Source organism: Polypterus senegalus, chromosome 9 (assembly GCF_016835505.1).
Source record: "Polypterus senegalus isolate Bchr_013 chromosome 9, ASM1683550v1, whole genome shotgun sequence".
NCBI classification, from domain to species: domain Eukaryota; kingdom Metazoa; phylum Chordata; class Cladistia; order Polypteriformes; family Polypteridae; genus Polypterus; species Polypterus senegalus.
In genome coordinates, this window is record NC_053162.1 from 66,330,023 (window position 1) to 66,349,576 (window position 19,554).

General features: G+C 37.4%; 1 protein-coding gene across 1 annotated transcript in view; it reads left to right on the top strand.

Annotated features, from left to right (window-relative positions):
• The first annotated feature begins 5,664 nt into the window (after positions 1 to 5,664).
• dpy19l3 (dpy-19 like C-mannosyltransferase 3) overlaps positions 5,665 to 19,554 on the top strand; it is a 122,974-nt gene continuing 109,084 nt past the window's right edge. Inside the window, exons 1-3 of the mRNA XM_039763169.1 lie at positions 5,665 to 5,898; positions 11,716 to 11,824; positions 14,527 to 14,651. Of these exons, the coding sequence (XP_039619103.1) occupies positions 11,722 to 11,824; positions 14,527 to 14,651 (228 nt within the window). The 5' untranslated portion in view covers positions 5,665 to 5,898; positions 11,716 to 11,721. The remainder of the gene's footprint in view (positions 5,899 to 11,715; positions 11,825 to 14,526; positions 14,652 to 19,554) is intronic.

Consider the following 19,554-nt stretch of genomic DNA (forward strand, 5'->3'; position numbering starts at 1 on the left):
GTTATGGCAACTGTAGGCATGGTGGACTATCCGTTTTCGAGTTGCTTTGAAGTCAAGTAATGTAAATATGCGGCACCGCTTTTGAATACGGATCACCTATTCATCTCCAAGCAGTTAACGAAACCTTTCATGTGGTGATCGTTTAAAATGTAAAACTCTATACCCGTTTATTTTTAAATCTTAGCAGAACACAATGTGTGGTATACTCGAAAATAATTGCAGGTGTCGAGCTGATCAACTTCAGATCTGCTAAGTTCGATTAAGGGGCACAGTGCTTGTGCGCGCGCGACACTGAATGTGAAGAACAGCTATTTGTCTTTTTTAAATAGCACAGGGGATATACACACACAGCTTGGGTGACAGTCCCAGGGTATTATTTGCGTTTTTGTAAAGATACTACTAGGAACAGATAATATAGTGGTGTTGATTATTGATTGATTAGAATCTCAGGTTGTTTCTTCTTGCATCTTTTAACAATATTAATTTCTTGAGGGAAAACTACATATATATATATATAGCATTGTGGTTTTCAAATTCAACAAAATAAAAATGAAAAAAAAAATAATAAAGGAACTATATAGAGCAAAGAGGGCAGTTGATGTAATGGTCACCTGTGAATCTCTGAGATCATTCACTGCTTACTTATTAATTGTTCCTTTTCTCAGTATCTGTATTAAAACTTGTCTACTTGTCTCATTTAGGTGTTTTTTATTTTAAAAAATCTGTAAGGTCTTGCTTGTGGTTCATCAATTTTAGAGATTTTCTGGAAGTCAACAAAGTCTTAGTTGCTGTATTCATTTTCACAGTGTTCAGCAGCAGAAAATGAAGTGAGTGGCTGTGTGGTGTAGTGTAGTGGTTAAGGCTCTGCACTTAAAACCCTCAGGCTGTGGATTCAAATCTCACTGCTGACACTGTGTGACCATGAGTAAGTTTAACCCTTGCAATGGCTTCATATGCTGACCCAGTGTTGTGCCTTACAGGTCTTCTTTCACTCCTTTCTGACATCCCCTTTTACAGTAGGTACCCTGGACATCACATTTTCACCAAAATCCTATTTTACAGATTGACCATCTTATCTGTTAGCACCAATGATCCTAACTTTTAGAACAGATGGCATTTATGATATTTTTATAGGCTGTAAACAAGCAAAACAACATAAATACTTGGGAAGTACATTAAAGTCAATGTTGGATCAAAACTGATGGCTTCAAAACATGGCAATATTCAAAATGTGTAGTAGCTGTACAAAAATGTGACATTTGGAATTGTTTATTCTTTTTGTACAGTTTGGTCACTTTACTTAAAGGTTTCACATTTCTAAACTGAAAAGATTATATTTAGAATGTCTTTATGGACTGTGAAGAAAGAAAGTACTCTAAATGCAGTGCAAATCCATTAATGTTAATGGTGGGTCACAACTGGAGAAAATGTAAGAAAAGTCACAAAGTGTTTTTCTTAAACAGATGAAATTTAGGGTGCTTTTACTGATTTTAAACACAAAACTGGATCAAATATGATCCAAAGACATCGAGTCAGTTATAATCTGTGTGGATTGCCTGTCATTTGTTTATGGTATGGTCCTTAAACCCACTAGTCCAACCTGATCAAGAGCAATACTACTACTGCTATTACTTCTACTGCTATCTTACCTCAGTTTGTTTATGCCAAATATAAACAACATATGGTAGCCTATCTATGTAACAGTGACCTGTGCCTTTTATTTGTGAGAAGTAACAAAATGATGTAGAGACTGAAAAGCAGACAGTTGTATATAACCATCATAATGGTGTTGACTTTCTAATACAATAAAAACAAATATATCAACCTGATTTGTACTTCTCTATCACTTCTGTATCTCTAAGCATGGTAGTTCAGCTACAACTTCTCAGATAATACCAGTAGAGGCAATGTTGCTAATGTATGATATAGTAATGTATATTCATACTTCAGATGATGATCTCATTTTGTTTTATTAGGTATCAGTTTCATATAAGGAATCCCAGTCTCAAAAATTGGCATAGAGCTGCCACTCTCCTAGAATTGTTCTCTTGCCTCAGACGTGATTTGCCTTTCTGCTTCACACAAGATTGTAGGTTTCAATTAAGATGTCGCCATCCTCTGGTTGGTGCAGCACGAACCTGTTACAATAGATATACTGAGTGGCTACATTATTACAGTAAGTTCACATAATAGTGAGCTGGTCTTTCACTTGTCCCCTATAACAGCCTGAACTTGTCAGGACATGGACTCAATATGTCATCAAAAGTATAGAACGGTGATGCCACCATGTCACCTTCAATGTATTCCATACTTTTCAAACTTAACTGGTGATGCATCCTTACTTTGAATAATTTGTTCTCTCTCAACACCACAGCATTTCAGTTCAGTTGAGAGTCCACTGCAATAAATCACATTTATTACCATGTTCCTGAAACTATTCATGGACTTGGGGCATGAATCATTTTCCTGCCGGAAAGTTCCATTTGCAAACTGGCACATTGCTACCATGAAAAGATGGGCCTGATGAATGAAAACATGTGGACATCCTCTGGTATTCAAACTTTATTTTTACCAAGGGAAACGTTGTGTGCTCCAACTATTCACCCCATCGCCCACTTGCATTAAAGCTATGCAGCAGAACATATCTACATGTTTAAAATAACCTAGCTATTTAATGGCACTTTAATGGGATGTGTGGTTCCTTCTAGAACCATTGCTTGACAAAGAACTATTTCATTCAGGAAAGGGTTCTTTGCATATGAAACTGTTTTTTGGGCTTTGAAAAAGTTCCTAATATGTAGACAAAACAAAAATCTTTAATATATAATAGGCTATGTGAAGTTAGCCTGTGTTATGATATGCATCAAGAGTCCTTTTAAAATCATGAAGCCATTGGTTTTTAATAAATCTGTTGTCTGCTTATGATTATTTATGGACCCTATCTAAATTAAAGATTCTTTCTGAAATCACCATGTGGATTGTTCCTTTTGGGAACTAAAAATGGCATCCTGATGGCAAGCTGGGATATCATTATGGCTGCAGGTGTTCATTCCAACCAATTTCAAAAACAAATGGTTCAGTCATAACTTCTAAATGATCTAATTGTTTAATTGGTGTTTTTCTTCTATTATTTTGCATTCGTAAATATCTGCTAGCATTTCTGCATTTAGACAAAATTCCATTTTTCCATATCTATAAAATGTTCATTTTTTTGACTCCTCTTTACTCCCTTAATTGTATCCAAATATTGACAATTAGTAGTGCAGTGCAGACATGAGTGCAAATGACACTGAATGTTAAAGTAGTGTCACCACTTCAGTGTTACAGTAATTTGTGTGCTAATAAAAGGCTTAAATAAGTGCTCCTCAGATACAGCCCAGCAGACCACCATAGCTACAGACTTTCATCCCAACCACCTTCTTATTTAACTGGACTCCTGCCTTTATTAAACAAGCTTTTATTTTCCAGTTTCTGTCTTTTTTATGTCAATCCAGAAAATACTAAATGGGTTTACTATTTTGTTCTGGGAATGTAAGGAAGAGTGTGTGATATTAATTATTGTTGCTTTATAAGATTTCATTCTTTTTTACATTCAGGTCATTTGAACTTTTTCTTAATTAGCTCACAAGTGAATTTTATACTGAAGTAGATGATTCTCTTCAGTATGTGTTATTTGAACCTATGTCTGCATTATTCATCTTGCTCATCAATACTCATACATATTTGTATACAGTTAAAAGAGTAAAATCAACAGGAACAAGTCAATTTAAAAGAATATGATAAAAAAAAAGTTATAAGTTAAAGATATGGCAAAAAACAGACATTTCTGAATTTTGTTTACATGTAAATATACTAGCATATATTTCTGAAGGAAAAATAAGAAGACAACAATTGGGTCATTTAGAAGTAAGATTAAACCATTTATTTGTGAAACTAGTTGGAATGAAAACCCAGGGCCACCGTGGTACCCCAGGACAGAACTTGGAAACCCCTGTCCTATGGCATCACTCTGAAGAACCACTTTGCCACCTTTATTTTTCCAACAAGAGATGTACAGTATACCTCTTTGTGCCATAACGTTGTCCTCTAGTTGGTATGAATTTACATTAAGAACAAGTGACATTTTCTGTAACTTCCAGTGTCAAGTGTTCATCTTCCTTGTCTCACAGCAACTGCAATCAAGTGTATTTCACAGAAGGAAACAGAACTCAGGTTGTTATCTGTAACATTCTAGCCATCACAAGCTCTCACAAGTTTTGTGTTTTAATATTCATCTTTTGGTGCTACTGTTTTACTCAGTTATTAAAATACTGCTGGATACACTGCCCAAGCTATGTCAATCTCTATTCTTTCTCACCATTAACTGTCCCTCTCCAACACACAATCAATTGACTCCTGCCTACCAGTCATAGACAGCATTGTGATGGTGTCTTCTCTTCTTTTGAAATTACAGTATTTTGTTGGACCTATGTAATGTATAAATGAAACATTGTGTGTTATATTTCAGCTTTCCAAAAAAAAATACTGCTGAGCTATATGACATACAAAAGTGATACAAAATGTCCTAGATGTTTTCGGTGCTATGTGAAACAGAATTATAAGCAAACATGATGGATGTGTTTATGTGGCTTCTAAAATCATTTGAGCTGACCTTACACAGCTTCAATCCATCTATTGCACTAGATGTGCAGCAAGAGCTGACTCCATCATCTGTCGTTAGCCTACCAGCTCACCCCTTGTTTTCACTTCTGCCTTGTGGTAAACTCTGCCAGAGCCACACAGCACACTCCATCTGATTCAAGGATAAGGTTACTGAACTCTAGGTAACCCACACTTACCTGTCCTGTACTGTACTCACCTGCTGGTTTATGTCTAATTTTACTCTATGTTACATGTGTACTGCCATCTGCCTTTTGTTCTACTGCTTAATGTAATCTGTATGTCTGCACAGTTCTGTTTTGCACTGTGTACATTACATCTGCTATTCTTATTTATTGTATTTATTTACAGTATACATCGTCATCTTATTATCTTATTGCCTGTATATACTTCCTACACCCTTAACCAAGCTGCTATGCCACAAGAATTTCGCTATGCTCTTGCAGAGCATGTGACGAATAATCTCTAATCTGATCTCTTTTGGCCTATCTTTAGTACTACTATCTGGCATCCCCAGAGGATGGACACTTGAATCCTCTATTGACAGCGTGAGGTCGGTCCAATCCTAGTCCACCAAAGCTGGCCCGACTTTCCTGAGTGTCCCTGGCGAAAATCAAGGTGCCGTCAAAAGTGGTTCAATTAACGGATGGATTGTTTGCAGTTAGTTGCATCAGTCAGTGAATAGTCACCGACTTGAAACGGCAGTGCGCTTTAATCCCTAACTATAATTTCTTGGTGTTTTTAAAAATAGAACTTCTTATTAAGTCCTCTGCACCGAAGGGCTGAAAAGGAGACAATAACTACTGTCTCGTTTTAATTGATTTTATATATAATGTCATTTTCTTACCCGCTTAATCCAGGATCTGGGTGAGTGGCGGTTTGGGGAAGCTGGAGCCAATTCCAGCTAGCATAGGGTGCATTGGAGGAACAAACCATGGGCAGGTCGCCAGTCTGTCACAGGACATCTATTTTATATGATTATTAAACGTATCATATAAATATTAATGGTCTGCTACAAACAGGCACTCCAGGATACACCTCACGTCATGCTGAACGAGCCCACAACTCCTATTATCATTTTAATGAACTTTGTGGCAACGCTCTGTCTATGCGCGTGTTATTCCTGCGAGTAGAATGTTTGGAAAAAGAACCCGTATGTTCCGCTTGTTCTTTTCGATTCTGGGATAATTCAGCGTTTACTGTTGCCTGACCTAACGGAAACCGTCCGCCTTTCGACTGGTAAGCAGGAACCCGCTGACTCACTTTGTGAACGGCATTGTCTTCGGTAACAACAGTTTATTTCACGTCCTCGCGGACACCGTACATATCTCAGTTCAAACCGTAGCGCACGGCAGTAGCTCTTTGAGGGCTGGCCGGAGGAATGCAGCAGGGCAGGCCGATGCTTAGCAGGCCGAAGCGGCTATTAGCGATACTCGCTTGTAGCCTCACTCTCGTAACGCGTGTACATCGCGCAGGGATGCTTTTACAATCAGGAAGGCGAGTTACAGATCAAAAGAGATGTTCTAAATAGCTGATTTATAATGAACCTATATTATTGGCAGCAACAGGGGTTATGATGTTTTATTCTGTTGTGTCTCTTATGTATTTATTAGACAGGCGCCCCGTCCAGATTTGGTTTCAGCTGTATTTTGGCGGTTGTAGGGATGAACAATAGCAGAGGCGAGCTTGAACGGTTTAGTTAATGGATGGATTATTAATTAATTTATTTAACACTATAAATATAAAGAACGATTCATAAAAAGTACACAATTATTCCCATTTAGCTGACAAGTATATTTTTTCAGTGTTCTCATATCTCCAGTCACATCTGCACAATAAATTCATTGTCGACTCTAAATTGATCTCGTACAAGTCACGCCTGTGATATCTTGTTCCTGATTGGTTTCTTCAGCCTCGTGCATGCTGTGCTGCTGTAGTAGATTGTGGCACAGCCCAAATGTAATGTCTCAGGAAATTGATGGCCAGATTTCACGTTTTCCACCCAGCCACCCATTTTCTAACTTACTTGTTTAGTTTTAGGTTTAAACACGGGAAGCCATTGTTAACCTGGCATTACTGGGCACACTCTGAAACCCAGGTCTGAACAGGGAGCAAGTGTATTACTGCTTATACTCTAAAACACACCAGCACTTACTTATATGTGGCTAGTGTAGAGCTGCCCAGGAACATAACATGCATGTCTTTGGACTGTGGGAGGAAATTTGGAGTTTAAAAAAAAACACACACACACACACACAGATGTTGGAAGAATATATAAACTAACTAACCACTGCACCACCTAGCTGCCCTTATGCAAATGTAAATTCATTTACTTTATATTTCTACATGTCTTTTAATAGTGTTTATAAGAATTACTTAAGAATTGGGGGAGACAGCTTGATGGTTAAGGTCTCCAGGACTCTAAACAAATCCAAATCATATTATGTGATATCATCTACTGTTAAATTTTGCTCTGTAGTTGTAATATTTTATTTTACTGTTATACACAACAGGTGGAGTGGTGGCTCTAAGGCTAGGGATCTGCCCTGGCAATTGGAAGGTTGTCAGTTCGAATCCCGTAAATGCCTAAAGGGACTCTGCTCTTTTGGGCCCTTGAGCAAGGCCCTTAACCTGCAATTGCTGAGCGCTTTGAGTAGTGAGAAAAGCGCTATATAAATGCAAATAATTATTATACTGTATTGAGGATTCCTTGTGTTCTGTTCTGTGTATTCAATTGTATTATATTGACTCCCTTTCTCTTTGACATCCACTGCACGCCCAACTTACCTGGAAAGGGATCTTTCTTTGAATTGCCTTTCTCAAGGTTTCTTCCATTTTTTTCCCGACTAGGGTTTTTTTTGGGGGGAGTTTTTCCTTGTCTTCGTAGAGAGTCAAGGCTGGGTGGCTATCAAGAGGCTGGGCATTTTAAAGCCCATTGCATCATTTCTTGTGTGATTTTGGGCTATAAAAAATAAATTATATTGTATTGTATTGTAATTACTTAGAACACAGGGAAATCTCTTCTGTTTTATTTGTCTGGCGTCTCCTGACTTTCCTGTACAAGAAAATCCCCACATATGGTATTGCATTCAGCTTGTCTTGTCTAGTTACCCAAGACATTGAACTTTTTGGGATTATTATTTTTGTCCCTCTCGACCTTCATTTTTAGACAATGTTTGGACCATATTTTGTACAAGAAATTACACTCTAATGATAAGGAGTAAACCAATAGGTTTCTTCAGAAAAAAATGATCAGTAGGGCTTGAAGTTGTACATGCCACATCAACTAACCCCAGGAGTTCACCCCAAAATGAAATACAAAGGGTCAAAGTTATTCCTTTTCACAAAACTTTGAAAAAATAGGTATCAGTAATATACGCATATGAAGTGTTGCTTTATGCTCTTTTGATGTTGCTGATCACAAATATGATAATATTTTTGATATTTGGTACTTTGCTGAATTTCCTATGCCTCTAAGAGGGTTTTAGAAGGTTGAAAATGATAAAATTTCAAACATAAGTATGTGGGGATTGTTTTAGACTATTTCAAGGTAAGTGATTATGAATGTGATGTTATTTTTTACTATCATAACTGAGAATACTTTCAGTTTAAATGTTTAAATTGAGACACAAATTTTAGTAATTCAAATATCTGATGCAACTATTCTTATTTATTATTTACTTCTACCTCATGAAGTGAGTCATTACATTTCTCATGAACACTCCAATTTAGGGTGACCTACCCTAATCCAGACCTTTTATTTTACCATTCAGAATGATTTCAGTTTTACAGTTTACCATGAAATGTGCATGTATGTATGCACAGTAAGTGCTGTAATATTTTACACTATACTTTATTGTTTATTGTATCTGTAAATCTTTGTAAGTGTCCACAGCCTGAACATAATGAAGTCTGCTTTACAAAACTGAATTGAATTGTATCAAATACAGTAGTTTAAGTAGGTAATTCTAAAGTAAATGCTTTTCTTTGGCTGATTTGGTATCCTGGAAAATCCATTGAATTGAACACTAAGATCACTAAGATCTGGTATTAAAACACATGCCATGAAGTGAACCACTATAGATCAAAGCTAATATTGAACAACAGCAAACAAAATTAAAATGTCCATGAAAAATATCCAACATTCTGTGTGTCACCTAATCCAGGGGTGTCAAACTCCGGGCCTGGAGGGCCGCAGTGGCTGCAGGTTTTCATTCTGACCCTTTTCCCAATCAGGGACCAGTTCACTGTTAATTAACTTTTTTCCCTTCATTTTAATAGCCCTGTTTTTAAGGATTCAGTCCTCTGAATTGATTCGTTTCTTCATTAAATGGCAGCCAAACAGAAATGTGATGTGAAACGAGCCAACAGATAACCAGTTAAATTGGGCCTACAAACTCCAACCAATTTCACTCCAGCCAGTCTCTTAATGAGAAGCCTATTCTGGCTGTTAATTAAACCCAATATTTAATTCCATGGCTTGTTGCTGCTCTCATTTTGCCACAGCAGACTTTTCCAAAACTGCTGATTTTCTGTTTTTTTCTAAGAACACCATCAAAATGTTTTGGTGACCTGAGAGATCTACGTTACAGAGACCATCACCTTTCTTTACTTTCAGATATTGTGTGATGGGCACAGGGGAGCTGGTCATGTGGTGGCTCATTTTGTGTCTCATTATTGTTTGGTTGCTAATTAAGGGAAAAGAGACAACTAAGGGGTCTGAGTCAAGTTAATTAAAACTAAAGCAAAAGACGCTAATTAGCAGCAAAAACTGGTCACTAATGAAGAAGATGGTTACAATGAAAACCTGCAGCCACTCCGGCCCTTCAGGACCGGAGTTCGACACCTGTGACCTAATCCATATGCAGTATTAGTTATTCAGCAATATATTTAGAACATTGGAATGATCTACAGGGTGGTCCAGATCTTATTATGCAATTATGAAAAGGCGAACACATCACACCTGCTGTTCGACTGACAACAGTCTCCCCTCCATTTTAGAATGCTGGGCAGGTGCTGCCATCTATCGGCAACAAAAAGAATTGTTGTGAATTCTCTATGTAATAAACGTAATAAGTTATAGCGTATTGAAAATTTCATAATTAGATCTGGACCACCCTATAGATGAGAACAGGCCATTCAGCCAAATAAAGCCTGCCATAAGTCTTACTGTCTACCACACTACTTGGGAGCTCATTCCAAGTGTCTATGGTTCTTTGTGTAAAGAAAAACTTCTGTTTGTGTGAAATTTACCCTTGACAAGTTTCCAGCTGTGTCCCTGTGTTTTTGATTAACTCATTTTAAAATAGCAATCTTGATCCAATGAGCACAATGAGTATTTTTGTCTAAAATATTTTGACGTGAATACATTAGAATAATCAGACTATTGCACAAACAGGAAGTAAATTCAAACAGAATCTCAACTGATGAAAGGACTTATGAGTGAATGAGGTGTGGATTTTCAGTTCAAAAGCATGATCCTGTTAGAACACATTTCTAGTTTGTGCACAACTCTGATAACTGACATGTGGATTTTGTGACATGAGTAATTTGAGAGTTTTTCCATAGATGTTTTGACATTGTTTGCTGTTGTTCAGTGTTGGTCTCTTGCTGGGCCCATTGATACCCGTTGTATCATAAACTTTGTGGTCTCCATTTCTTATGAAAATATGAGATTAAAAATTTTTCCAGATCATCTGTACAAACTAAAAGGGGTAAGTAACACATTGAAAAAATATTAGTTTTAGGTGGAATATTCATTAAATCAATTTTAGTCAACAGGTAAAATTTGACAGGTTTGTAGACACATTGGCGAAGTTAGTTCTGAGTTTTTTTCAAGTTCTAAATTTTTGAAACTGTAGTGTTCTTTGTAGAATTTAAACATTTTAAAAAGGTAAAATATAGGTTATGTGATGTATTGGACTTTCATGTATTTTTTAAAGAAATAAATGGGACACAAAATCCAGGATTCAAGATCCAGGTTGCAGTTAGTAAAGATCTTTTAATTAACATTCCTTCCAACCTTCACTGAAGTCCTGGTGGAGATAACATATCACTGGCCTTTTGTAGTTTGTTTTAATGGTGAAATAATTAATGTTATGTTATGATCAAATGGAGATGTGCACTCTTTTTTATGCTGCACATTAGCTTGTTTCCCCTTTAATCTTCACAGTAAAATGTAGTACAGCAGGACAAAAAAAAACTGAATAATTGTGTCTGTGTGGGGTTCTTCCCATATCTTTAAGCCATGCACGTTAGTTTTATTTGAATATTCTAAATTGTCCCTGTGTCAGTGTGGGTATTAGAACCTCTTAATCTCCATTTGCTTAAACTGAAAAAGGTTCAGCTCTTTCAGTGCTGGAATCAGCCTTGTCGCTCTCCTCTGGCGTTTTGCTAACTGTGCTATGTCTTTCTTGTAATATGAAGGCCAAATCTGTACACAGTACTCCAGATGAAGCCTGAATAGTGATTTATATAGCTTAAGCATAATGTCTCTTGACTTGTACTCCATGCATTATGCTATATAACCTAACATTCTATTAGCCTTCTCGATCGTTCTGTGCACTGCCTGAATGTGGAAAGTGACAGATCTATTATGATTCCTAGGTATTTCTCTTATGGTGTAATTTTTAGTTTCAAGAATCCCATTGTATGTTCAGATCTACTAACAGATAAACTAAACCTTTTTGGACTGGTATTTGGCATACAGTAGGCAGAACTTAACATTTAAATCTAATTGATACCTAACTCTTTAAATCTACAGCACTGACAGCCTATATTGTATGTATGTCATTTGTTCCAATATGCATGAGTAGGCCCTGCCATTTATGTTTGTATGTCGAAACCTAGTACCCCAAAAGTAATTTTTCTACTTTTCAGAGATTAATTCTGAAGTTCATTTACCTTGTGATGACTTTGATTGAAATAATTATTTAATTTCTGCTTATGTCTTCATAAATTGTGCTCTGTTGATGTATCTTTTTGCTTCTTTGAGGATATCAAAATTTGCAGGTGTGTCATTACAATTTTAATTAAATTTTTTTCTTTTTGTGCCAGATAATTATGGCATCTGTAAGACAGAGAAGAATGAGCAAGACTAAAGAACCCAACCAGGAACAACATAAACAGGAGGTCAAATTGGAAGCAAAAACAACAATTCATAAAGGTATGAATTACTTCATATTTTTAAATGAAACTTAGGCGTTTGTTACAGGATTGCTCATGGCAAATGCATATATGCAAGGTGTTCCAAAATGTATACATGTTCCTCTTAATACTAATTTGTACAATTATTTTCAGGAATATAATTTGGTTGTTAAATATTTTAGTATTAAAATTCAGGTACATTGTGGTACATTTGACATCACACATGGCAAATACTCTCAGATGTTTAAAACTGGTGTCCATGTACATTTGACATTATTAGATAATCTAATTTTTGGTAAAAATGTTAGTTTACTTTATAAAACATTACTCCACCTTCATTTTCATCCTGATACTTAAAAAATAGATAGCTCTGTGAAATCTAGGTAGCTATCAGATTGCATTTGATTGATTATAGAAATCAGTTTATGCTCTTTGAACTGTGGATAGGGTCCTTATTTATCCTTTCACAATTGCTAGAGTAGGGTTGTAATAATTAACAACAAAATGCAGTAGATGTCAAAAGTCTAAGCACCCTTATTAAAACTTCAGCTTGTTTGGACTTTAAAAAGACCAAAGCCAAGGATACATCATATCAGTGTCTTTATTATATTATTTATAAGATCCTAAGAATAACACCATTAATGTGAAAACAAATAGATTTTTAGGAAAATAAGTAGAAAGATATACAAAAAAACCTTTAATGCCTCAATGACACAAATGAAGACCACTATAGTTGGGTTTAAAAAACAACTCATAAAGGCCTAAATGCTGTACTTTGAAAAAAGGCTAAGGCCTGCACAGTCAGAAAGGCCTAAAGTTTACAAAATTATCACTAATCGAGAGGGCAACCACTAAAATCCTGGTGGAAAATAACAATGGCTCAAGGACTATTTGAATCAATATTTTTTAAGGTAAATAGAAAAACAGCATAAAAATGTTTAAAAAAATAAATGTATAAAGTATACTAAAGAAGAAACCCATCCAGATCCTATGCCAAGAAATCCAAAAGCAAACAAAACATAAACCTGAGGAACAAGAACACAAAGGGAACCTAAAACAGAAAAAGAGTAGGAGTATCTAATTCCTCAAAAGAGAACTGCAGCAAACAGAAGAAATATATAGGACTCTTTAGGTTACATTAGAAGACAGTAATTGCAAACTAATATGAAATGGGACCAAGGCAAAACCACTGTAACAGGAAGAATACATAAGGTTGTTAATGTTGTGCCAGAAGGCTGAAGTTGCAAACAAATGTGGAAAGCAACTGGTGCAAAACTGCAAACATTACAATAAATGTGAACATATGATGCACAAAGGAATTATGGAATTTTACAAAATTTCCAAAAAACAAAAACACACAATGCTAAAACCTTTTGCTTTGATATAAGCAGTACTGTTTATCTTTTCAGATAGTTCTCTATCGACTTAGCATACCTGGATTTTGCAATAGAATCCAGTTCTATTTGCAGGAAACTTCAAGCTCACCTGTATGTAATCTTTTTTGGCAAGTCCGCACATTAGGTTGCATTCCATGTATACAAATAGAAAAAAAATAGCGCAGTTTCAGTAACTTGGCTAAGACAGGCCAAGTAACCAGGGGGGTGATGTCACTTGTCTCAAATCAGAGACATGTTCTACTATTTCTGCAAATGTGTTTTGGGCCCATGATTACTGTATATTCTAAGTTTATTGCACTTAATGAGATATAGAATACTCCTAGAAACACAATATAGAATGATCACTGCGCAAGCAAACCACATGTGTGAGGCTGGCTGCCGAGACAAAATGCATAGTTCAGCAGTTCCTTGTAAGCTTAGTAACTTTTTGCATAGTTTAGCTTATATTAAAGTTTTATGTATATTTACAATAGTAAACAACAAAAATTATGAATATTACAAATATGAAAGAAATCCAGCAAAAAACTAAGCACAAAATAATGAATGATAAACACTTGCTACACAGTTTGGTTTCGCAGATGCAGGTGATGGTGATGTAATTATGAAATCCCCTGTGAACAGCCACTTGAAAGTTATATAAGGTTTTGTCCTACCATGATATCGATGTAAGTGAAGATGTATAGACGTTGGGAGCACTCCCCAGATGAAGATGTTTTCCAACCCAGGCAAAATCACACAAACAAGTGAGCACAGGACAAGAAAAAACTGTAATCTAATGGGTGTAATTGCAATCCAGTTGTGCAGTGAAGCATTGAAACAAAAAGACACCAAGTACTGCGATCCTGTCAGCTTCTTATAACTTCGTTTTAATGCTAGCACCCTCAACTTTCTTCACCCAGAAGCCCTCATGGCAGCCAGTGAAGCTGTTCAATGATGCAGTTCTCTCGGTGTTGCCTGGATTTGCAGTCCATTTTAAGCAGGGCAGCTACAGCGTTGCTTGTGGTTTTTCAGGAATAGGTTGCAAATTTCACAAAATAATTTCGATTTAATTACCGAAGGCAAACCTGCAAATAGGCAGATTCACAAACCATAATAAACCTGCGAATTATAAGGACTGATCTATAAAATATTTTCCATATTAAAATGAAATCACTGTGTCTGTTAAGTGGAGTTCGTTATACAGAGGTGATTAATGCAACAGTGTAATCTGCTAAAAATATTTTTAACTTTTAGTTTGATTTTTTTGTGTGTAGTCTAAGGGAATCTTTAAATTTTCATTGCAAATCTTTTTTTTAATTCTGTTACATGCATTTTTATTTTACAGAGAGCGGAGTATGGAATGGCTTATCAGTGTTAGTTGGGTGTTTACTAGCTGCTTCTCTTGGACTTGTCACATCTATTTATGTTGCAACTTTGCATGAGAATGATTTATGGTTTTCTAATATTAAGGTAAGAAATATTTTCTGCTATACATTAAGCATATAAGTTTTAGTTAGTGAAAATTTACTAATACTGATTAACAGTGAACCTCTACTTTAAACATAATAATTCTTCCCCCAACAATAATAATGTTTTACCTATTTCTCAATTATGATTTGTGATGGTGTGGGTTGGCTCCACAATCCCGGTGGCATTCTGGAGTCTCTTGACCTCTCTACCGTTGATAAGGATGAGCTGGGCAAATGAAGACATATACACATAGCAATAGGTAGGTGTAACAGGTGCTCAAAAGTTCAGTGCAAAATTTCAAAAAATACATAACCCATAAAATCCATGTGTGAATGCGGAGCTTAAAAATTCAATTACAGGTAAAATTCCTTTACAATGAATATCTTTACAACGAAATTTTCCTTACAACAAAGTATTTTTATGGTCCTGACAGCTTCCCTATATGACACGAGTCTATAGAAATCTTGTTACTGTCAAGTACATTCAGCAGATACTTTAATTACAACAAAGTACACAAAAGACCTTGAAATGCCTGAATGAATCATCCACAGAGCAATTAGTTCTGTGGCTGCAGCTCAGTTGTGCACAACGAACCCCAGACAGAAACACTGTAATTTTTTTTTTTTCTTTGAACTTTCCTCATACTGTTTTTGTTTTTTTTTTGCCTTTTTTGTTTCCTGCGGTTTTCAGTGATACCTTTAGCTTATTGCTCGACAACATTTGAAAAACATCCAGTGCAATTTAACTCATTGTCACCCTCCTATAGAAACGGCAGACATGACAAAATGATAACAGTTCATATTAGGAAAAAAAACAAATTTTTTGCAGCTCTTGATTGCGGCCTAAAGAAAAACGACATTGCCAGTGAATTCAGAATTTCGCCGACAGTGTCAACTTTCTTGAAAGACAGAGCAAAAAAAAAAGAAAAAGAAGAGCGTCCCGAAGTGCGATCTCCACATCTGTACAGGGCAATAGCAGGCTCACAACTATGCAGGTCTGAAATTGTGGTCAGCAACACAGGAGCGCTGCAGGGGACTGTACTTTCCCTGGTCCTGTTCAGCCTATATACATCGGACTTCCAATACATCTCAGAGTCCTGCCACGTGCAAAAGTTCGCTGACAACACTGCTATCATGGGCTGCATCAGGAGTGGACAGGAGGAGGAGTATAGGAACCTAATCAAGGACTTTGTTAAATGGTGCGACTTAAACCACTTACACCTGAACACCAGCAAAACCAAGGAGCTGGTGGTGGATTTTAGGAGACCCAGGCCCCTCCTGAACCCCGTGATTATCAGAGGTGACTGTGTGCAGAGGGTGCAGACATAAAAATACCTGGAAGTGCAGCTGGATGATAAATTGGACTGGACTGCCAATATTGATGCTCTGTGCAAGAGAGGACAGAGATGCAATAAGATGCTGCAGATGTTTTGTTAGACGGTTGTGGCGAGTGCCCTCTTCTATTTGGTGGTGTGCTGGGGACACAGCATAAAGAAGAAAGATGCCTCACGCCTGGACAAACTGGTGAGGAAGGCAGGTTCTATTGTAGGCATGGAGCTGGACAGTTTGACATCAGTGGCAGAGCGGAGGGTGCTGAGCAGTCTCCTGTCAATCATGGAGAATCCACTGCATCCACTGAACAGTATCAACTCCAGACAGAGGAGCTACTCCACTGACAGACTGAGGAGATCATTCCTCTCCCTGATGGGGTGGGGGTGGGTAAATGTTAAAAGTTAACATTATAAAAAGTTATTGTCTGTTTTACCTGCATTTTTATCACTCTTTAATTTAATATTGTTTTTTATTGTTTTTTATCAGTATGCTGCAGCTGGAGTATGTGAATTTCCCCTTGGGATTAATAAAGTGTGTGTGTGTGTGTGTCTGTCTGTCTATCTGTCTATCTATTTATCTATCTATGCTGCGTCTCTCCGCCAAAGTAAACAGAAAAGATCTCGATGGGTGATGCAAGGTTAGGAGCACGTAAATTGTAAATACAGATAACAGGATTACTTGGTCACTCACCTGACCATGACCCTGCCTGACTGCTGTGTCTGTGTATAGCAGATCACGCTACAATAAATAACTGTGCCGTTCCTGTTTCAAGCTGAATAAAGCTGGTTTTGCTAAAGTACTGAGACTAAGTCTTGTGTTTTGGGGTGTAAGACAGGGACTTATAGCACAACCCCGATCTTTTATGATTTACTTCTGTTGCGCTGCACTGCACCGCTGTGAGTCTGCTATTGCCCTGCCCTAGCAATGGACAAACAATCTTCCACAGATGCTGCAATCGCGCTTTGGGACGCACTTCAGTGTGTTGTTCCCGTTGGATGGGGAGTGGGGGTCTCAAAAGATTTCAGAAACCTCACAATATGAAGAAGAAAAGGATGTTTCAGCTCCTGATTGATAACTGTGCTGCCCACAACATGCTTCCACATTTAGATAATGTTTGCGTTGAATTCCTCCCATCCAATTGCACAGCAGTGCTTCAGCCATTGGAATTGGGGATCATTCGCACCCTGAAAGTGTATTATTGCAAGGAAATGCTGAGAAAAATTCTTATCAGCATAACTTGTAGGCAGGAGGAGGTTAAAATTAACGTGAAAGAAGCTATTGAAATGATTGCAAACATCTGGACACAAGTTAAAGAAAGCACTATAGTAACAAATATAAAATTTCATTACAACAAAATTTTTTTAGGTCCCTGGGAGTTCGTTGTAATAGAATTTTACCTGTAATAAATATCCATTAAAACAAAGTTAAAATCTCTTAGCAGGAAGCTATCCTTGAAAATTCAAGACATATAAAACTGAAATCTCCACTGGTTTACCCTATTCGGGTCTCGCAGCAGGAGAGATGTCTACCAACAAGTGCTTAGCTGTGAGGCTAAGGATATGTGCTGGTATCCTGAAGGTTGCCGGTTCGAATCCCTGTCACTGCCACAAGAGATCCAACTTTGCTGGGCCCTTGAGCAAGGCCCTTAATCTTAAATTGCTCCAGGGCCGCTGTACAATGGCTGACCCTGCGCTCTTACCCCAAGGGGTATGCGAAAACTAACAAATTCCTAATACGAGAAATTGTATAAGGCGAAGTAAAAAAAAACAACCGCCTGATCCACTTGTATCCCCATCGCCCATCCCTCCAGAGTAATTTTGTTGTTCCTGCTCCCATGGTCAGGAGGAGCAACCCTGAACCTCCTCGAGTGCCGGTCACATGCTTCTCTCTGGAGGCTCGCATTCCCGTCTGCCTGCTTAATCCTGTTGCATTGACTCTTTCACTCCTGCCCTTCTCTCTGTTCGTTTACCACTGCTCTGTTACATTTTCATTTCTTTGTTCTCCTTTGTCATGTGTAGGCTCTTTTATCCTGCCTGTTTAATTGGGAGCAGGTGCGACATGCTGCTCCACCTGTGGCACATTTGGGGCATCCGACTGATCCGTCTGCTTTCCTACATACTTGTGGTGTGATCGGCAAAGTACTCCATTAACCAATGAGTGAAACACACACCCCACTCCTAGTTCCGAGCCTTCACACTACCCGGGACTTGATTATTTATTTAAAACCAAGCCCCCCCTGGAGTCCAAAACCCCAGTTGTGGCCAGTCTGCTGCTCGCGTTGTGAAGAGGGGGGCTGAACACACCCCAAGGAGATGCTGTCACTCTTCTGAAACCCCTTCTTAAATGGTGATACAATGGGAAACAAATTCAGTTTTTTTTCCTCTTTGCTCGATTAGTTACAGGCTTGCTGCTGCTGCCGTGCCGCATGATCTGCATCTTGCACGGAGCTTCGAACATTCAAAAGCCTGTACAGCAGCTGTCCTACTCTTTGTCTTTTATTTTTGGCCCCGGGCATGGTTAAATCTCTTGGCACTCTTGGTTAAGAGTGGGACGTGAGTTCTTGATATTTTTTAGTCTATAATTTAAAAACGGAATAAGAATCTGAAAATTTTTTAAAATAAGCCCCATTTAAAGCGTGACAAAAAAGTGACATTAAAAACATCACATAAAATTGTTGCACTTTTAGAGTTAGGAATTTATGTATATAGAGTAGATTCTGCTAAATGCCATGGACCACTCATCACATGATTGGATACTCAAAGAATTATATATAATTTTTCATGTCTACTCAAAATATATATTTTTTATGGACAATGTGGGGTTTGCCATTTCAGTTTGTGTATCTATAGTGTTTTGGGGTGTTCTGTATGAATAACTTGGCTAAGATAGGGGGTCTTCTTTATGTGTCATGTCTCAGACCAAACGATAAATGTGCCATCTGTGTATCTTGTCTTAAACAGGCTTCTGTTGGAGTTGATCATTCTTTTTTCATAACACAACAATTGTTTTAAATAAATGAATACCTTTTTGTAGTTTTATATTCACAATTAAACCTAATCTTCTAACACCATTTTTGGAGTAGTATCTTGTGGCACTATCATTCTGTCATTTCATACATTTCTAGCTTGTCATCTTGTCTTACTCATTTCAAAGGTACCTAGCCCACCCTCCATAAGTTAGTAGGAACATATGTCTTCTTGAGTTGGAGCCTATCCCAGCTAGCATACAATGCAAGGCAGGAACAAACTCTAGACAGGGTGTCAGTCCGTTACAAAGCAAACACAAACACTCTCAAACAAAAAACTAGGGCCAATTTAATGTCACCAGTTCACCTACAGTGCATCCGGAAAGTATTCACAGCGCATCACTTTTTCCACATTTTGTTATGTTACAGCCTTATTCCAAAATGGATTAAATTCATTTTTTTCCTCAGAATTCTGCACACAACACCCCATAATGACAACATGAAAAAAGTTTACTTGAGGTTTTTGCAAATTTATTAAAAATAAAAAACAAGAAAGCACATGTACATAAGTATTCACAGCCTTTGCTCAATACTTTGTCGATGCACC